General features: G+C 46.9%; 1 protein-coding gene across 1 annotated transcript in view; it reads right to left on the reverse strand.

The window, feature by feature from the left end:
- Positions 1-4,017: 4,017 nt before the first annotated feature.
- Positions 4,018-15,914, reverse strand: part of LOC138489465 (zinc finger protein 2-like) — a 97,538-nt gene continuing 85,641 nt past the window's right edge. Inside the window, exon 8 of the mRNA XM_069617192.1 lies at positions 4,018-13,288. Coding sequence (XP_069473293.1) covers positions 12,666-13,288 — 623 coding nt within the window. The 3' untranslated portion in view covers positions 4,018-12,665. The remainder of the gene's footprint in view (positions 13,289-15,914) is intronic.

The raw sequence follows: 15,914 nt of genomic DNA on the forward strand, positions 1-15,914 counted from the left end.
TTTTCATGCAGTTCTGTTCCGCGCTCTGTTTGAATATAGCTGTCCCAGCTGTGTCTGGGCCCTGAATAAACATGCGTTACCTCTTGCCAGCGTACACTCCTTTTTTGATTACTTTTGTAATTTTGTATTGGTGATTTCCGAGGCGACCCCCGAAACAATAGTGTTTGGCAGAAACCTGTGCAGTTCACTCTGGGACCACTGCAAAAGATTTAAGACTACAGGTGTTTGACAGTAAACCCACTTGGTAGCAGTCTGTACCACACAGATTATCTTGGTAGCTGTGGCTGAGCAGTCAGACTTCCCTCAAGAAGAGTTAGGCAGTATACAGAGTATTCACAATAGGTCAAAAGAACACAGTAGAACAAGCAAACACTGACCAGAGCTTGGTGTAAAAGAGATATAAGTATTTATTTAAAACCACATCTAATAAAACACACAGGCACGAATATTAAGCAATTCAAAAACACGGTCACTAAAAGATATGCACTCCCTTAAAAGGATATTAGACAAGTCTTAAGTAAAGCCCGACTTATTTTCAGACAGCGGTGAGCGCTTAACGCAGATGGCACTCTAATAATTCGATTTAAAAGGGAGAGAAAGGCAGAGCATAAATTGAAACAGATCCCAACGCTTTCAAAAGAACACAGCAAGAGAGGAAGGCAGAGTCAAACCGTGAAGTTAGAGTTCAGAAAGCTGGATCCACTTTAAGAGGATCAGAACGAAATGTGTCCCAGGTCACATGGTTGAAAAGTGCACAAAAGTCTCGAAAAGGTTCAGAAAGAAGTTGGACCAAAAGAAAGGGACCAGTTAGATGGTCAAGGCGGCCAGCCCAGTCCAGAAGGTTAAGTGATTATTATTACCTTGTAGCAATCTTTAGAAAGGGAGGCCTGGTGGACACGGTACCTTAAAGTGGTGAGAATACTCCAGCGAGGGCAGTTGTTCCTGGCAGCGGATGCAAGTCAGTGCTTCGTCCGGGGGAAGAGAGGATCTCGTCAGGGAGGAAGACGAGATCCGTTGCACTGCCAGGGAAGAAACCAGCCGCGGAGTTCTCAGTTAAAAGGAGCGGTCCTCTTATTCGCGGTCCAGTGGTAAGTGGCTATCCGGTTGCCGGGGTGCTTGGCATGGGCAATTCGACCACAAGACGTCCTGGGATGCGAGAAAAAGAAGGTAAACTGGTTGTGCCCACCAGTCAGGGGAAGAAGACTCTCCAGCCAGGAGATCTTCTCTGTCGTCGGGAAGTGGTGAGTCGGTTCTGCAGGGCTCCACCGGTGGTGTCGTCGTAGCAGGTCGGCTCAGCTTCTCCCTCGTCGGATTCTCAGGTCCTGTGGCGACTTCTGAAGTTCCAGTCCCAAAAGCCCTGCTTTTATGCAGCACACCCCCATTCACTCAGCCTAGCTGTCAATCAAACATGCTAAGTGGTGAGCCGGCCGGCTCACCACTTGGGCCAATCACACAAGAGCGCGACTTGAGTTACCAAGGTAACTCAGTCCAGGATGCCTAAACCTCCTCCCACACCCCCTGTGGTACCCAGACAGACTGGCACCACTTTGGAAGGCTTCTGTGGTGAAGCCCGCCAAAAAGTGGAACAAAGGGCTCGACTTGAGTTGGAGTCACAGAAGAGAACACAAACGCCATTTTAGAATCGAGTTCTGGCAAAAAAATACCAACCGGCGAATTAATATTAAATAAATAAACCGGCGGTCTGTTCGAGGCTATGAGAATTAAATAATTAAAGTTGGTAGCCTCGAACTATAGGAAAATCCCATAGAGATATATTGGCGGTCGAATATAAAAAGTAGTATCCACTGCCACCAGCCAAAACTCGATCAGGGGGGACGGAGACGTGCCCCCTCGACTAACAGACCCCGGAGCAATCGAATTGCCCCGACCAGTACGTCCACAATATGAGGGTTTGTACTGGTTTCTGTTCATAATTTGGGACTAGTAAAGCCAATGGTGACTTTACATGCCCTGGGAGACAGGAGTCAGTCCCAAGGTATGGAGTCTATGGTGGGGTGTCACTATGACACCCCTGTGTCACTGCACTGAGGGTGCTGTGTAACACACATAGTAAAAACACATGAGATCCTGTGGAGTAAAAGACCCCATAGCCCATAAAACACATTAACAGTCAAAGGAACCCCTCAAATCATGTCCAAGAGTGTGAAGAAGAGAGACTCACTCTTGGCAGGAGAAGAAAACAAACTCCAGAAATCCAGCAAAGCTGCTGGGGGACTCACTAGGTTAGGAAATTCAGCCTAAACAGAGAATTCTCCCTAACAAATAGCATAGACCACAAATATGGATCTACAAACGACACATGGAGCAAGGGAACACTGGGGCCTAGGCAAGGCCACTTGCCTTATGAAGACAACGCCAGAGGCAGTACAAAGAGGATCTCCCAGGTTCCCACTCTCTCCAGCCTTGTGTCTATAGTCACTCCTAAAATTGAAAAACATTGTTACTGCTTTGGAAATACAGGTTTATTAGGAAAGAAAAACTATAAAGTTATGAAGAAGAAACAGGTCAACCTCACACCCATATCCATGAGCCAAACGATAAAATAGTCAGAGCCAGTTACCAAGAAACCCAGGATTGCAAGTGCTCGGGGCAAGATGGTCCATAGACCTTGCACGCCTCTGTTCACACAGGTGCATGCATTTTGATTAATTCACAAACAGCAACTGAGAAAGACACAGCCCATGTAACAAGTTGATGGGGCATAAGCAACAAACTTATGGATTCCAAGAGAATATAAACTTTCTGTCCTTGGTCTTCGAGTGGGGCCTCACTGGCTAATACATTACAGCTGGTGAACTTGTAGACCGCTGGCGTCGCACCCAATAACAGATATGTTGACATTAGTTACATAATTGTTCCTACTCAGGGAATTATATAGACTCCAACACTGCAGAACTATAGAAGAAACACTGGAAAGAGGGGCCATTGGTGCTAGAAGATGAGGCACAGAGTTGCAGAGTAAAGCAGGGTGCGGCAAGGAGGAGAGAGAGAGAAGTGGAGGAAGTGGAGAGAAAAGCAGAAGAGGTCGGAGAGAAAAGAATGGGGGAAGTGTAAGAAGGGACAAGGTGAATAGTGGAGCTGACAAATGTGACGAGAGCAGAGGAAGTGAAGAGGGAATGGAGGAGGTGAAGAAATGGACAGAGGGGCAAGAAGACTGGATTGGGAGGAAAGAAAAAGATGACAAGTAAAAGGTGAGAATTGTGGAGGGCGAGGAGGGAGAGATTAAAGGATTAAGGGCTTGCAGTCAACAGGAGGTCTTGAGAAGTCCCAGATGCTGATGTATCTTAACCAAGTTTGTTTTTTGTGTGAAAAAGAAATCTACTCAACTTTTACTTGGATTTCAAGTCTTCCTCTGAAGTGGCTTATATTAAAGGCATTTTAAATCAGGGTCAAGGAGGGTCAGAAGCCACTGCTGGTGGTGAACGAGGGTCAGAAGCCACTGCTGGTGGTGAAGGAGGGTCAGAAGCCACTGCTGATGGGTCTGTTGTCTCCTGTGGTAGGATGACCCCTGGCTCTCTGGTTGAATGATAATGATTTTTTATATAGTATTTTCACTAACACGCTTTACAAAGAACATAATTACATACAATATCACCCAAGCGAAGTTGGTAATCGTTTATTGACCTTGGGAGGAGGAAAGGCTGAGCTGGCTTTGTGGGATTCGAATCTGCGACCTGCAGGTCACAGACAGATTGCAGCAGCTAATGCTTAACCCACTGAGCTATCTTACCAGCAAGAGGTGTGGGGGATGAGGAACACAGGCCAAACAATAGTCAGAGATCGGTTGCATGGCTGTTATAATGGATTTCGAGAATCTGGCCTGGTGGGCAGATTTTAGGAGGCCACGCTAGTTATAGTGAACAGGGAATTCTGAGAGATTCAATCAAGGCAGCAATGGAGAGCAGTCCAGGCTATTCTCAGGAGAGAGTGAGGGGAGGCAGAGGCCCTCAATGAGCCCACACAATATAAGAGACAATAATTCAAGTTAGACAGGAATATATAAAAAATACAAATATTTATTCCAGGTCGTCTACACACACTGAAAAACTAAACTAGCAGATGACACTATCGCAAAATACTCAATATAGTAGACTCTATAGTAGACTCTGACCTCCCCAACGGCACACTGGTCAACTCCGGCTCCAAACCTCCAATAAACCAACCTGCAAAAAAACCAACGCATAGGAACAAAAGCAAACTGTCACATAAGCCTATGACGGCGGTAGTCACATCCGCCAAAACGATCTCGTCAAAGAAACATCAAAACCCAGCGTCTGGCTCTTACAAAATTAACAATCAGCACAAAAGGGGCATTTCACAGCAGACACAAAGAAAAAAGGGCCACGCAAAACTCGCTCTATCCACCCCGCGTCTGTCCAATGTTCTAATGAATTTTTTCAAAACACAAGGAAAAAGAAAACCGTCTGCTGACTCTGAACTATCAGACGCGGAACTCCTGGAAGCTTTTGACGAGACTTCCCCATTGCTCAAATCCATGGAAAGCCCAGCTCCCACTGTGCCTTACTCATTCTCAGTCGAGCAAACTCTGCCTCTAAGTCCTCCACTGCTTGGTCTCGCACTGGACGCACAGACTGTGCCTCATCCGGGCTCTGACGGCCCGTCTGCTGACACTCTGGTCGACCCTTCAGACCTGCTGGCGAGGTCTCAACCACCACCCTCCCCGGGGCGGTTGGTGTCCGCGAGCGCAGACCCCTTAAACACCACCAGATCGTCACTTAAGGGCTTCACGGACATTCTAGAGCTACTACAACCAATAGCAGGGTCACATAGAGAAGTGCTTCCCCACCTGCAGGCAAAGCCCGTTCTATCTCTTGCCTCGCCCAAGCCCAGCTATCCAGTCCCTGCATCCCAATCCTTCTGCCGGGATGTCCCCATCTTCGAACCAAGACTGCCAGCTGCAAGACCATCGTCTACGCAGGACGTCGGATCCATCAATTCCACTCGTAGACACTCTCTGGCGAACCCCATATCTTTGGGAATTAGAGACACACCACTGAGGACGGGAAGAAGACAGGACCTTCCTCCATCGCCCCATAAAGAGTCCCCTAACAATAGAAAGGATCTGACCACGATCATGTCAGCCATAACCATCGCCATGGCCCCGTTCTGCAAGCTGTACGAAACGCTAAGTGATGTTTCAAAAGACAACACGGCCATTTTGGCGAATATTCAGTCCAAACTTACCTTCTTAGAAGGATACATAACAGCTATCGATTTGAAGTACGACCTAACGCATTCAACAAGTCAGGAGGCAGGTTCTGGGCCGCCCATGACCACAGCCCCCTCATGTTTGAAAAAAGGTTTCGCCCAAAACATACGACCAGACAAATCAACTCAGACCTCTCCTCTGATAAACTTCAACGAATTGGTCACAAAACCTGTGAACAAGCGACAATCATCGTCAAGCTCAAATACGACCATACCTAAGAAAGTGCTAAAATTAGCCTCGTCGGATCAACCACTTGGCCTAGCCCACAAACGGACCCAACGAAAGGATGAGTTGGGAGTGTTGCCGATCAATCCCACTCCAGACGTGGGACCCTCTGTTTGCGGTTTCACTAGCGCGACCTGCGTAACGGCCCTACCCAAGGCCCTGGCCCCAACAGAAGACCCCTCAGACTCAAGTCTTATACTGATGGAATCATCTGACGACGTTCAAGCAGTGCCTGAGGCGGCCATCTCCAAAGGCATTCCACAATCATCACCGCTTGCCGCAACCCGTAAGCACTCAGAGGGCCTCCACCTCCAACCAGTGACGACTCAGAGTCCCATTAAGCCCACTCAGGGCGTCGACAATGTGGACCTCCCAAGACACTCGATTGTCACACAAAGAAGTCCAAGTTCAAGAACTAGATCAGCAAGATCGCCTGTGTCAGGCACCTGCCCATCCCGACAGCAACCACCAAAACAAGCTGATAACACGAGGGCCAACTCCACCCGCATCTTCAAGCTAGAACAAATCTCTAGCAAAGACAAATACATCATCCTGAACAGAAGAACTGTACTAAGGATAATATCGTCTTTACCTTCCCTAAAGACTCTAAACTCGGCTGATTTCAAGTGGATTGAGCCCTACCACAGAGACAACAAGGCTAAAGCCTACCTCCACATTTATTCCTCCGCAATACAAGACATCTGTCGTCAAGCCGGGGAAGACCTAAAAGCCCAAGGCTTGTGGATTTCGGAACTACCAACTAGGGATCCCAAGCTCTTCAACAGAGAAACACATTATAACAAAGGAAGGTCAGGTGCCGTCACTCCATCTACTCGACACGACAACCGTAGAACTGAACTGAAATCTCACTTTATACTCTCACCCGGGCCATCGAAAACGTGCCTAGACCCACCTGCTCGCTCGACACGACCAGTCTCTGAACATCCCGAGCCAAACTGGTCACCACAGAAAAGTCAAGATACCAGAAAACAAGACTCCGCTAAAACGCGTCCGTCCTATTCTCAAGCCCTCAGACCACGCCGGGAGTACAGAAAGCCTAGCTGGAGAGACCAGTCCCCGCGAAGAGTCCGGCTCACTTACAGTCCCCGAGCCCAACGCAAACCCTCCTCGTCGACGGCTAGTGCAAACTCGACAACTGCACCTGGCCCATGGGAACGGATAAAAGAGGCCCTATCATTAAAACGTTCCAGATAGCAATCATCAAAAGAACCCGATACTCAACTCTACCAAAAGCCCTTATCTTTGGCCTCTTGGAACACCAGAGGGCACTCCCATCTAACCGATCACAACGCTGTAGACCTGGGTCAATTTGACATATTTTGCCTCCAAGAAACATGGCTCCAGGACAAACCATCTATGGACGGTTACGACATCGTGATTTCACCAGCCGTCAAAGGCCGACTAGGTCGTCCATCAGCAGGCCTCCTGATTGGGATTCGGTCAGATCATAATCTGAAACTCATTAAAACAACGGCAAGATCCTATGAGGTGTTGGCGGTCTTAATTGAATGGAACCCGGCATACGATTCCTTGACATCACAAGCTAAGCCGCCTTCATCCTTACAGCTCGCTCTGCTCACCACCTACTGGAATCCACAAAGGTCTTCGACATTGCTTTTTTGTCAAGCTATTGCTGAGGCAATTGATGAGATTCTTAACGAATGGAACACCCCCTATGTACTTATTTGCGGGGACCTTAATGCGAAATGCAGTCTACCACAAAACATTCCCCGAAACTCAACCACTGTTACAGCAGCGGAGCTCAGGGGCCAAGCCTGGATGACCCTGATGACATCAAGAAACCTGCACAACGCAGCTTGGATCTTAAAAGACCAACCACAGCTACCGACCTGGGAGAGAAATCGTTCTACAGCCACTTTAGACTACATCTTTGCCTCCCAAGCACTGTGTGCAATTATTCAAGATTTTCGTGTAGTCAAAACCCTACCAAGTGACCATAATATGCTAACAGTATCCTGGCCTTCTACTGGCCGCATTGCACAGAGTTACTTGGCACAGGTCGAAACGAATCCCCAACTAACGCGCCTCCGCTTGACATCGTCTAGCATCAAAATGATTACGCAACAGCTTGTCTCAGACATCTCGTCAGTAACAGATTGCGCTTCATCACCAAGGCCAAACTATTTACCTATGCTTCTCAAACACACGCATCAGATGAAACAACGGCCGGTGTCCGCTATAACCCACACCCATCACTATGACAAACAAATAGCATTCAGGAAAAAAGCACTGAGATTACTCAGAAGACGCGCCAAGGCGGACAACACCACCGCTGCATGGGCTCGATGGAAAGACGAAAATACAATCTACAAATCATGGATAAGAGCGCGTCGAGCGGCACTCTACCAGCACGACGCTGAATCCATGACGAGAGTTTTAATGTCGAAAAAAACCGCAGACTTCTGGTCCCTGGTAAACGCCTCCCATGGCAGTACAACCTCTACCTTGATCAACGCTGTCCCGGAACAAGTCTGGGTCACATTTTTCACCAATCTTTTTGCCAGCCCGCCCTCCGACATCAATACGTCTTTTGATACTACGGCCGCCCCTTGGATTGACCTGTCTATTCCAGCAGACATAAGTGCGGCCATTCTAAAATTAAAATCGTCACGAGCCCCGGGCCCAGACGGATTGACGAACGTAGACCTAAAGAAACACCATCTGGAATGGTCCAGCTTTATCAGTATTCTGTTTGACCACTGCCGATCCACTAGAATGATTCCAGTATCGTGGTCCAAAGCAATCATCATCCCAATTTTTAAGCAAGGAAGCAGGGAAGCGCCTGAAAATTATCGTCCAATCGCCTTACTGGATATAATAGGCAAACTTTTTGCGTCTCTCCTCCTGATCCATTTCAACCGATGGGCGAAACAGGCCCCCTGCAGTGACCCGTTCCAACTAGGCTTTAAGAAAAACAGCGGTACAGCATTAAACATCCTTATACTCACCATTCTGAAAGCCAAAATAAAACAAGGGTCCCCCACAGTCTACGTGGCTTTCATTGACCTCTCTCAGGCATTCGACAAAGTGGAGAGATGCAGACTGTGGAGAAAGTTGGAAAACTGGAACTGCCCAAAAGATGTGCTACTACCAATAATAGCCCTTCATACCAACAACAGACTCAGCGTCCGATTGAACAGACAGGGAGCACTGTCTAAAGAAATCCCCGCTCATAGAGGAGTCAAACAAGGCTGTCCACTAGCCCCGGCCTTGTTTGTGGCTTTCCTGGGGGACTTTAAAGACGCGGAAGCTCACGTCCGAAGCTTCCCGCCAAAGTTTGGCAAAAGTTCACTTTCACGCCTTCTCTACGCGGACGACATGATTCTGTTCGACCAGACCCCGATCGGCCTCCAGCGTCAGTTGGACAATCTAGAAACCTACATGACCACCAATAATCTCCAGATTAATCAGTCGAAAACGAAAATTATGATCCTCTCCAGATCGGGCCGCTCCAAGAAAAAAACACATCCCTGGTCAATCTGCAAAACCAATATTGAAGTGGTCTCGCACTTCAAATATCTAGGAGTGACTTTCGATGGCTCTTCGCAGGAACTCACAATGCAACAGCGTCTGTGGTCTAAAACCAAACAACTTACATCACAACTAAGAGCGATTGACAGAAAATATGGCAAATTCTCGCTAGTACCGGCCATTAATTTCTACAAAGGTAAAATGGTACCAACCCTGACCTATGGCATGGACGCTATGTTCACTGTTCCACCCACACTGTGGCGGTCTTTGGAAGCCTATATTTGGAAATCACTCCTAGGCCTACCCACCGCCATTCCAATCGAAGCTATCAGACGGGACCTGGGTCTGGTATCACTAAGCGCCACCGTCAGTGGGTCCTCATTGGCCCTCTTCAGGAAGACTCTTATTAAGGACGACCTGCCTATCGTCAGCTTCATCGCCCAAGAACTTGAGTTATCGAACTGCAAGGCCGTCAAAAAATGGACCCTTCTTCAAAAAACCAAACTCGAAGATCTGCACTGCACTTTAGACGACCTGATTCTAAACCCGCAAAGAGTCAGTGAAAAATTGAAGCTACAAGACTGGATCAACACTTCTGATAAAGCGGCGGCAACTAAGTTTCTCAATCATCTTCCTCCGACCTTTAACAAACTGAAACTCCCAATGGCATACTGTTTGAGATTTCCGGACAAAAAGCTGCGCACTATATTTCTAAGAGCGCGCTTAAACCTGCTTCACACGCGGGAAATCTTAGCAATGAGAAGGTTGGCGTCCGAGACTACATGTAGACTGTGCAAACTTCCGGACTCTACTGAGACCGTGCGCCACCTGCTCCTAAATTGCTCTGCTTTATCCCAAATTCGCACAGCGTTTCTATCTCCCCTATGGCTTGACTCGATACTGATTGATGAGCAAACATGGTGGTATCGCTTGATATCTGGCGAAAAATCCCGCTGGGCGGTTGCGACAGCCAAAATATTGGAGGCTGCCTTCAACAAAATCAACGCGGCAATCTAGGCCGTTAAGACTAATACTGCACACGACACGCTCTGATCTCTTTGACGTTCTTGTAAAAATCTTTCTCTTTGATTACATACAAGTAAATAAAAAAAAAAAAAAAAAATACTCAATATTAAACATACACATACATTCACCATAGGTTCATAAATGCATTAAAAGTCACTTCATCAACAGGTAAGTAGATGAAATGCAGTAATGATGGAACCAAGTCACAAGTGAATGTCTCTAACTTCAGCAGCCCAATCCCCAAGAAGAATGGGGCCTTATGTACAAATGTCGCAGGAGCCACAATGCTTTTCACCAGAATGAGTTTTTGCAGGTAAGTTTTAATTTACTTGTGTTGGTAATAGTAACCTTAATATTACCCAGGTTTGACAGCCAAAAGGCAGTGGAATGGAAGATTAGGGTACACAGGGACGTATTCCCAATGTTATGTATGGAGGACACGGCGCCCCCCACACCCTCTCCCCTAGCCTGTAACAGCAGCAGCTTGGCATGGCATGGCATGGCCTCCTATGCGATTCCCTGGCCTGGCAGGGCAGGAAGATGGCCAAACTACATTAGGCCAAAGAACAAGCAACATCTTTGTGGCACAGCCATTTAAGGGCACTGGCTGTGTTTAGTATCCATACATGGTAAACGCGAATGTGCAAACTAGCAATACACTGCAGTGCACACTGGGAACAATGTATCTGCTGCCACCAGCTTGTCTTCAGGCATATAAAAGTAACCAGAACTCCCAAGTGCAAAAAGTATCCCCATTGCACTGCATTGTAAGATGCTGTTTGCAATGCTAAAGTCACAAAAATGTAAAAAGGAAAACAGTTTCCCCAGTACTGGCAGTCTGAAGAATTGAACAGTTTCCCCATAAAAGGAATTAGCGAAAGGCCAGGGAAGTGAAGCAGAGGGCTTCACTGCCCTGTAAAAAATCAGGACGGGTTAAAAAATAAAGCAAAAAGAATAGGGGCGGGGGGGCGACCACAGACACTACAGAGGGAAAGTTTCCAGAAGATAAATCTTTCCTAACAATGGCAAGATAATAAACTTTGCTGTGGCGTTGGATGCCTTGAAATTCTCCAAGCATTCACCCAACATTTGAGCTATATACGGATTGGCCCGATCAAAGTAAATGTCCAGTCCTTTGGTTTGGATGTCGGGAGAAAATCTAGGAGGTTTGCATGGAAGCGTTTTAGGACCATTGGCCGTATCTTGGCCAGCCTTGAACAATCTGCTTAGCTGCTCCTTCATCCAAAGGCAGGTGGTCTGAAAAGAGTAAATCTCTGGGAGCAAGTGGACCATGACTTCTCTTACCAAGTCAGAAAAGGTGTGGGAAGAAGGGGTCCGAGTACCAGAGGTGTACTGTTATCAAAGCCATGCTCCCTGAAGCAGTAACAATGTGAATGAAGGCAGCCAATTTCTTACGGTCTCTGGCAAGAGGGAGGTTCAGAAAGGACAGCGTGGCACATCAGGGATAGGCGAGCAGAAAGAAAGCTCAGTCTGGCGGGTGAAGCTCGGGGTTCCTCTGCTTGGTGTCGCATAAATCTGGGATCGAGAATGGCTTCTCCCAAAGTGCCAGAACCAGTTCAAGAGAGTGAAGCTCAAAGACAAAATGTATTCTTCTGGGAGGCCCTCTTGGAGAATATCACTTACTGCTCATAGGCAGATGGGGCAAGTAAAGGAAGGATACCCAAACAATGTAGGTACTGACTGCCCACCGGACTCCACCTCCAGTGATGGGGAGTGGTGTCCGTGTTCAGAGGAAGGAGAGCTCTTGGACTGGGTCCTATGCCTCATCTTTTGTCCTTCTCCCATTCCCCCAGCGTCAGAGACTTCTCTGGGGCTCTGGGAGTAGCGGCACCGAGAGAGGCCTTGCTGTTTCTGTGGAGGACTGAATACTTTGGTCAACTTTACCCTCACTACCGTATGATACCTACTCTGACATGGGCCACAATGACTGCTGTAATTATCCACTCTCATTCACCAGGCACATCGCCTATGAGGAGCCAATACACATATTTGCTTCTTCCAGTCCTTGTAGGCTTTGTAGCTCGAGACCTTGTGGAAGACATGGTACAGCAATAATGTGATTGGTATTTTTCCGAGTGTAGCGCCTGAGAGCAATGAATAATGGAAATGAGGCAATGGGATATAGGTGGCACCATAAATACCACTCGTGATGTCACCTGTGGAGAAATAGGCATCCAACCAGATTTCGTGGAACTACAGTGTGACCCCTGTTGGCTGTGAAAAAGCTTCAGATTCCAGTCTGTGCCTAGCAAGCTAGATCTCATCACTTATTAAGGTGCTCATCACATTACATAAATCCATCAGGCTTCCCTCCTGTACGGGTCCTTCGATGTTTGCTCAAAGATGAGAAGTCAACAAAGCTCTTCTTCATCTCCGCATTCACAAGGCTTCTCTGTGAAATGAAACAGATTATATTTTGTCGGCTTTGACTTCCGAGTGAAGCTGTTCTATTTCTGCACACTGATGGGGTTTGGAGCAATGGTGAAAGCTCCAATACCTACTCAAAGAGGATTCATACAATCTATTTTTGCATCCCTTGCAGCCATAGGGCTTCACCTCTGTATGGATTCTCTGGTGTATAAGGAGATCTGGTGTTGTATGGAATATTTTCTCACTATCAGTAACACTGCTATGGTCGCTCCACAGCATGGGTCTTCTGATGTCTGTGAAGACTTGAGTCATAACTGAAGGTTTTCTCACATTTGGTACACTTGTATGGTCGCTCCCCAGCATGGATCTTCTGATGGTTGTGCAGATGCGTCTTTCGAGTGAAACTTTTCTCACACTCTGTACACTGGTATGGTCGCTCCCCAGTATGGCTCTTTTGGTGGGAGTATAGATTAGACCTTCGAGAAAAGCTTTTCTTACACTCAGTGCACTGATATGGTCGGACCCCAGTATGTATCTTCTGATGGCTGTAAAGATGTGAGCTATACATGAAGCTTTTCTGACACTCTGTACACTTGTACGGTCGCTCCCCAGTATGGGTTCTCTGATGGCGGTACATACTTGGGATAGTAGCAAAGGCTTCCCCACACACTGTACAGTCATAGTGCGCCTTCCCTATGTGTCGTTTTGTGTGTACAATTAGACTGGATCTGTGTGAGAAGCATTTCCCACAGATGGTGCAGGTAAAAGGTTTCTCCTTTGTGTGGATCCTCAAATGTGCAAGGAGTTGGGAGCGCTCGGTGAAGGTCTGATCACAGAAGCTGCATTTAGCGGGGTTCATATGTAGGCTCTTGGCTCCATTTCCTATACAAGAAGCGGAAATTACAAGTATTAGTTTATGTCATTGTACAACCTAAAACGCTGTAAATACCCCGACAAGTCTAGACTCGGTGGCCAATTCCTCAGGCAGGTATGCTCTACTGGTTTACAGCTATAAAGAAATAAACATGTCTCTGTTGTCTGCTGCTACAGTGGACTGAGTAAAGGATTTATTTGCAGTTCTGCCGAAGTCATCTCACAATGGAAATAGAAACAAATGCCACTTAACTTCAAATGGTAAAATCTTTATTCTGAAATAATTGAACATGCCTCAAAATAAAATGACTAAAGTTACACCTTGTACTAACAAAGCATTTGTTGCTAATTCTACTTTCCTGGTAAGAATTGTGACACAAGTGAGTTAATCTGCAGTAAGGAATGTGCGTGTGCGCCCTGGGCCAAGACACTGCTGAATTCACATGTTTTTTGTGACAGAAGCTGGACAATGTACTTTCCTTCAAGGAGCGCCACCGGATGCGCCATTTTCGTCTGAAGCTGGGAAAAGCGGAGATGATAGCATTCTGTACAGAGAGATTTTCCAATATGCTGGAAATGACAATGCATTACTTACCGTAAAAGCATTTCTGATGGTTGTATCTGCTTAGATTCACATGCTGTGCATAGGTCCGACATCCAGTGGTCACTGCGGAGTATTGCATTTTGTTTTTCGTAGTCGAAAAGGGGACGTCGACAAGGCGTGTCTGTAACACTATCCCTATAGTGACGTGCGTTGTACCCACAATCCCTCACGCGTCGAGGTCCCTCTGTTTGTATTTTTCTGCCCTGAGGGAGCCTTATAGACGTGAGTGAGTACAGAAAAGAGAGATATAAAGGAAGTCTATGTTCCTTCCATCCGAGCGGGGAGGAAGGGTGGGCGCATGTGAATCTAAGCAGATACAACCATCAGAAATGCTTTTACGGTAAGTAATGCATTGTCTTCTGATGTTTGTTAATCTGCTTAGAATCACATGCTGTGCATAGACTAGCGAGCAGTACCCGGAGTTGGCGGTGGGTTATGAGAAGGAACAGTAGAGAAAAGATGTCTTAATACTGCCTGTCCCACCTGGGAGTCAGATCTAGAGTGTGCATCTAGACAGTAGTGTTTTGTAAAGGTGTGCACAGAACTCCAGGTAGCCGCTTTGCAGATGGACTCAAGGGGAACATTTGCAATGAATGCTATGGAAGCCCCAGTGCCTCGAGTGGAATGTGCTCTTGGCTTGAAGGGTAGTTCTCTCTTAGCAAGAGTGTAACAGAGAGTGATGCATTGAACAATCCATCTAGATATAGTGGATTTTGAGACCGCATCTCCTTCTCTTCCTGCTGCCACCGAGACAAAGAACTGATTAGTCTTTCTCAGTGGTCTGGTTCTTTCCATGTAGAACATGACAGCTCTGCGTACATCTAGTGTATGCAGACTTTTTTCTCCCGAGCTGGAAGGGTTTTGAAAGAACGTTGGTAGTTCTATAGTTTGGTTTACATGAAATTTCGAGATGAATTTAGGTGCAAACCTTGGGTGTGTGCGTAGAACCACTTTATTTTTGTGAACTGTTACAAAGGGGTCTAGTACAGAAAGAGCCTGTAGTTCACTTACTCTCCTAATGGAGGTGATAGCTATTAGGAAAGCAGTCTTAAGGGTGATATCTTTAAGAGTTGCCTTGTGCATGGGTTCGAAGGGAGGGCCCATGAGTCTGGAAAGTACCACATTTAAGTCCCATCCGGGAGCTGGGTTAGCTATCGGAGGGTGTATCCTTTTTACCCCCTCCATGAAGGCTTTGATAACTGGTATCTTCCACCACGACACTTTAAGTTGGGAAGTGGTGTATGCAGAAAGTGCCGCTAGGTGGACTTTAATGGAATTGAATACTAAACCTGAATCCAGTAAATGGGTCAAGTATAGAATAATGTCAGTAGGAGAGCAGTCAACTGGGTTGATGCTAGTACCTCTACACCAGATAACGAATCTTTTCCATTTGCTAGAATAGCAGTGTCGAGTATTAGGTTTTCTGGCTTCCCTGAGGATGTCCATACATCTCTGTGGGAGTTGTAAATGTCCAAATTCTATGATTTCAGGAGCCAGGCTGCTAAGTTCATGGTCTGAGGGCATGGATGCAGTGTCCTGCCCTTGTCTTGTGACAGCATGTTGTACGGGCAGGGAAGTTTCACTGGGGGAGATAGGGACATCTCCATCAAGTGAGCGAACCAAGGTTGCCGTGCCCACATTGGGGCCACTAGTATCATGGTAACCTGCTCCTGGTGCATCTTGTGCACCACTTTGTTGAGAAGGGGAGTCGGGGGAAAGGCGTAAACAAATTTCCCTGACCATTGAATCAACAGACCGTTCCCCTTGGACTGGTTCTGGGGGTACCTGGAGGCGTAACTTTGGCATTGTGAGTTCTCCAGGGTTGCGAACAGGTCTATTTCCGGGAATCCCCATTGCGTGAAGATGTCTAAGACGATGTCTTCGTGCAATTGCCATTCGTACTCTTCGGGCAGGGGGAAGTCTCTGCTGAGTTTGTCTGCTAGCAGATTGAGTTCCCCTGGTACATGTTGTGCTAGTAGGAACATGTTGTGTTTGAGAGCCCACTTCCATATATTCTGGGACAGCTTGGAC

Source organism: Ambystoma mexicanum, chromosome 9 (assembly GCF_040938575.1).
Source record: "Ambystoma mexicanum isolate Mex_15411 chromosome 9, UKY_AmexF1_1, whole genome shotgun sequence".
In the NCBI taxonomy this organism is placed as follows: Eukaryota; Metazoa; Chordata; class Amphibia; order Caudata; family Ambystomatidae; genus Ambystoma; species Ambystoma mexicanum.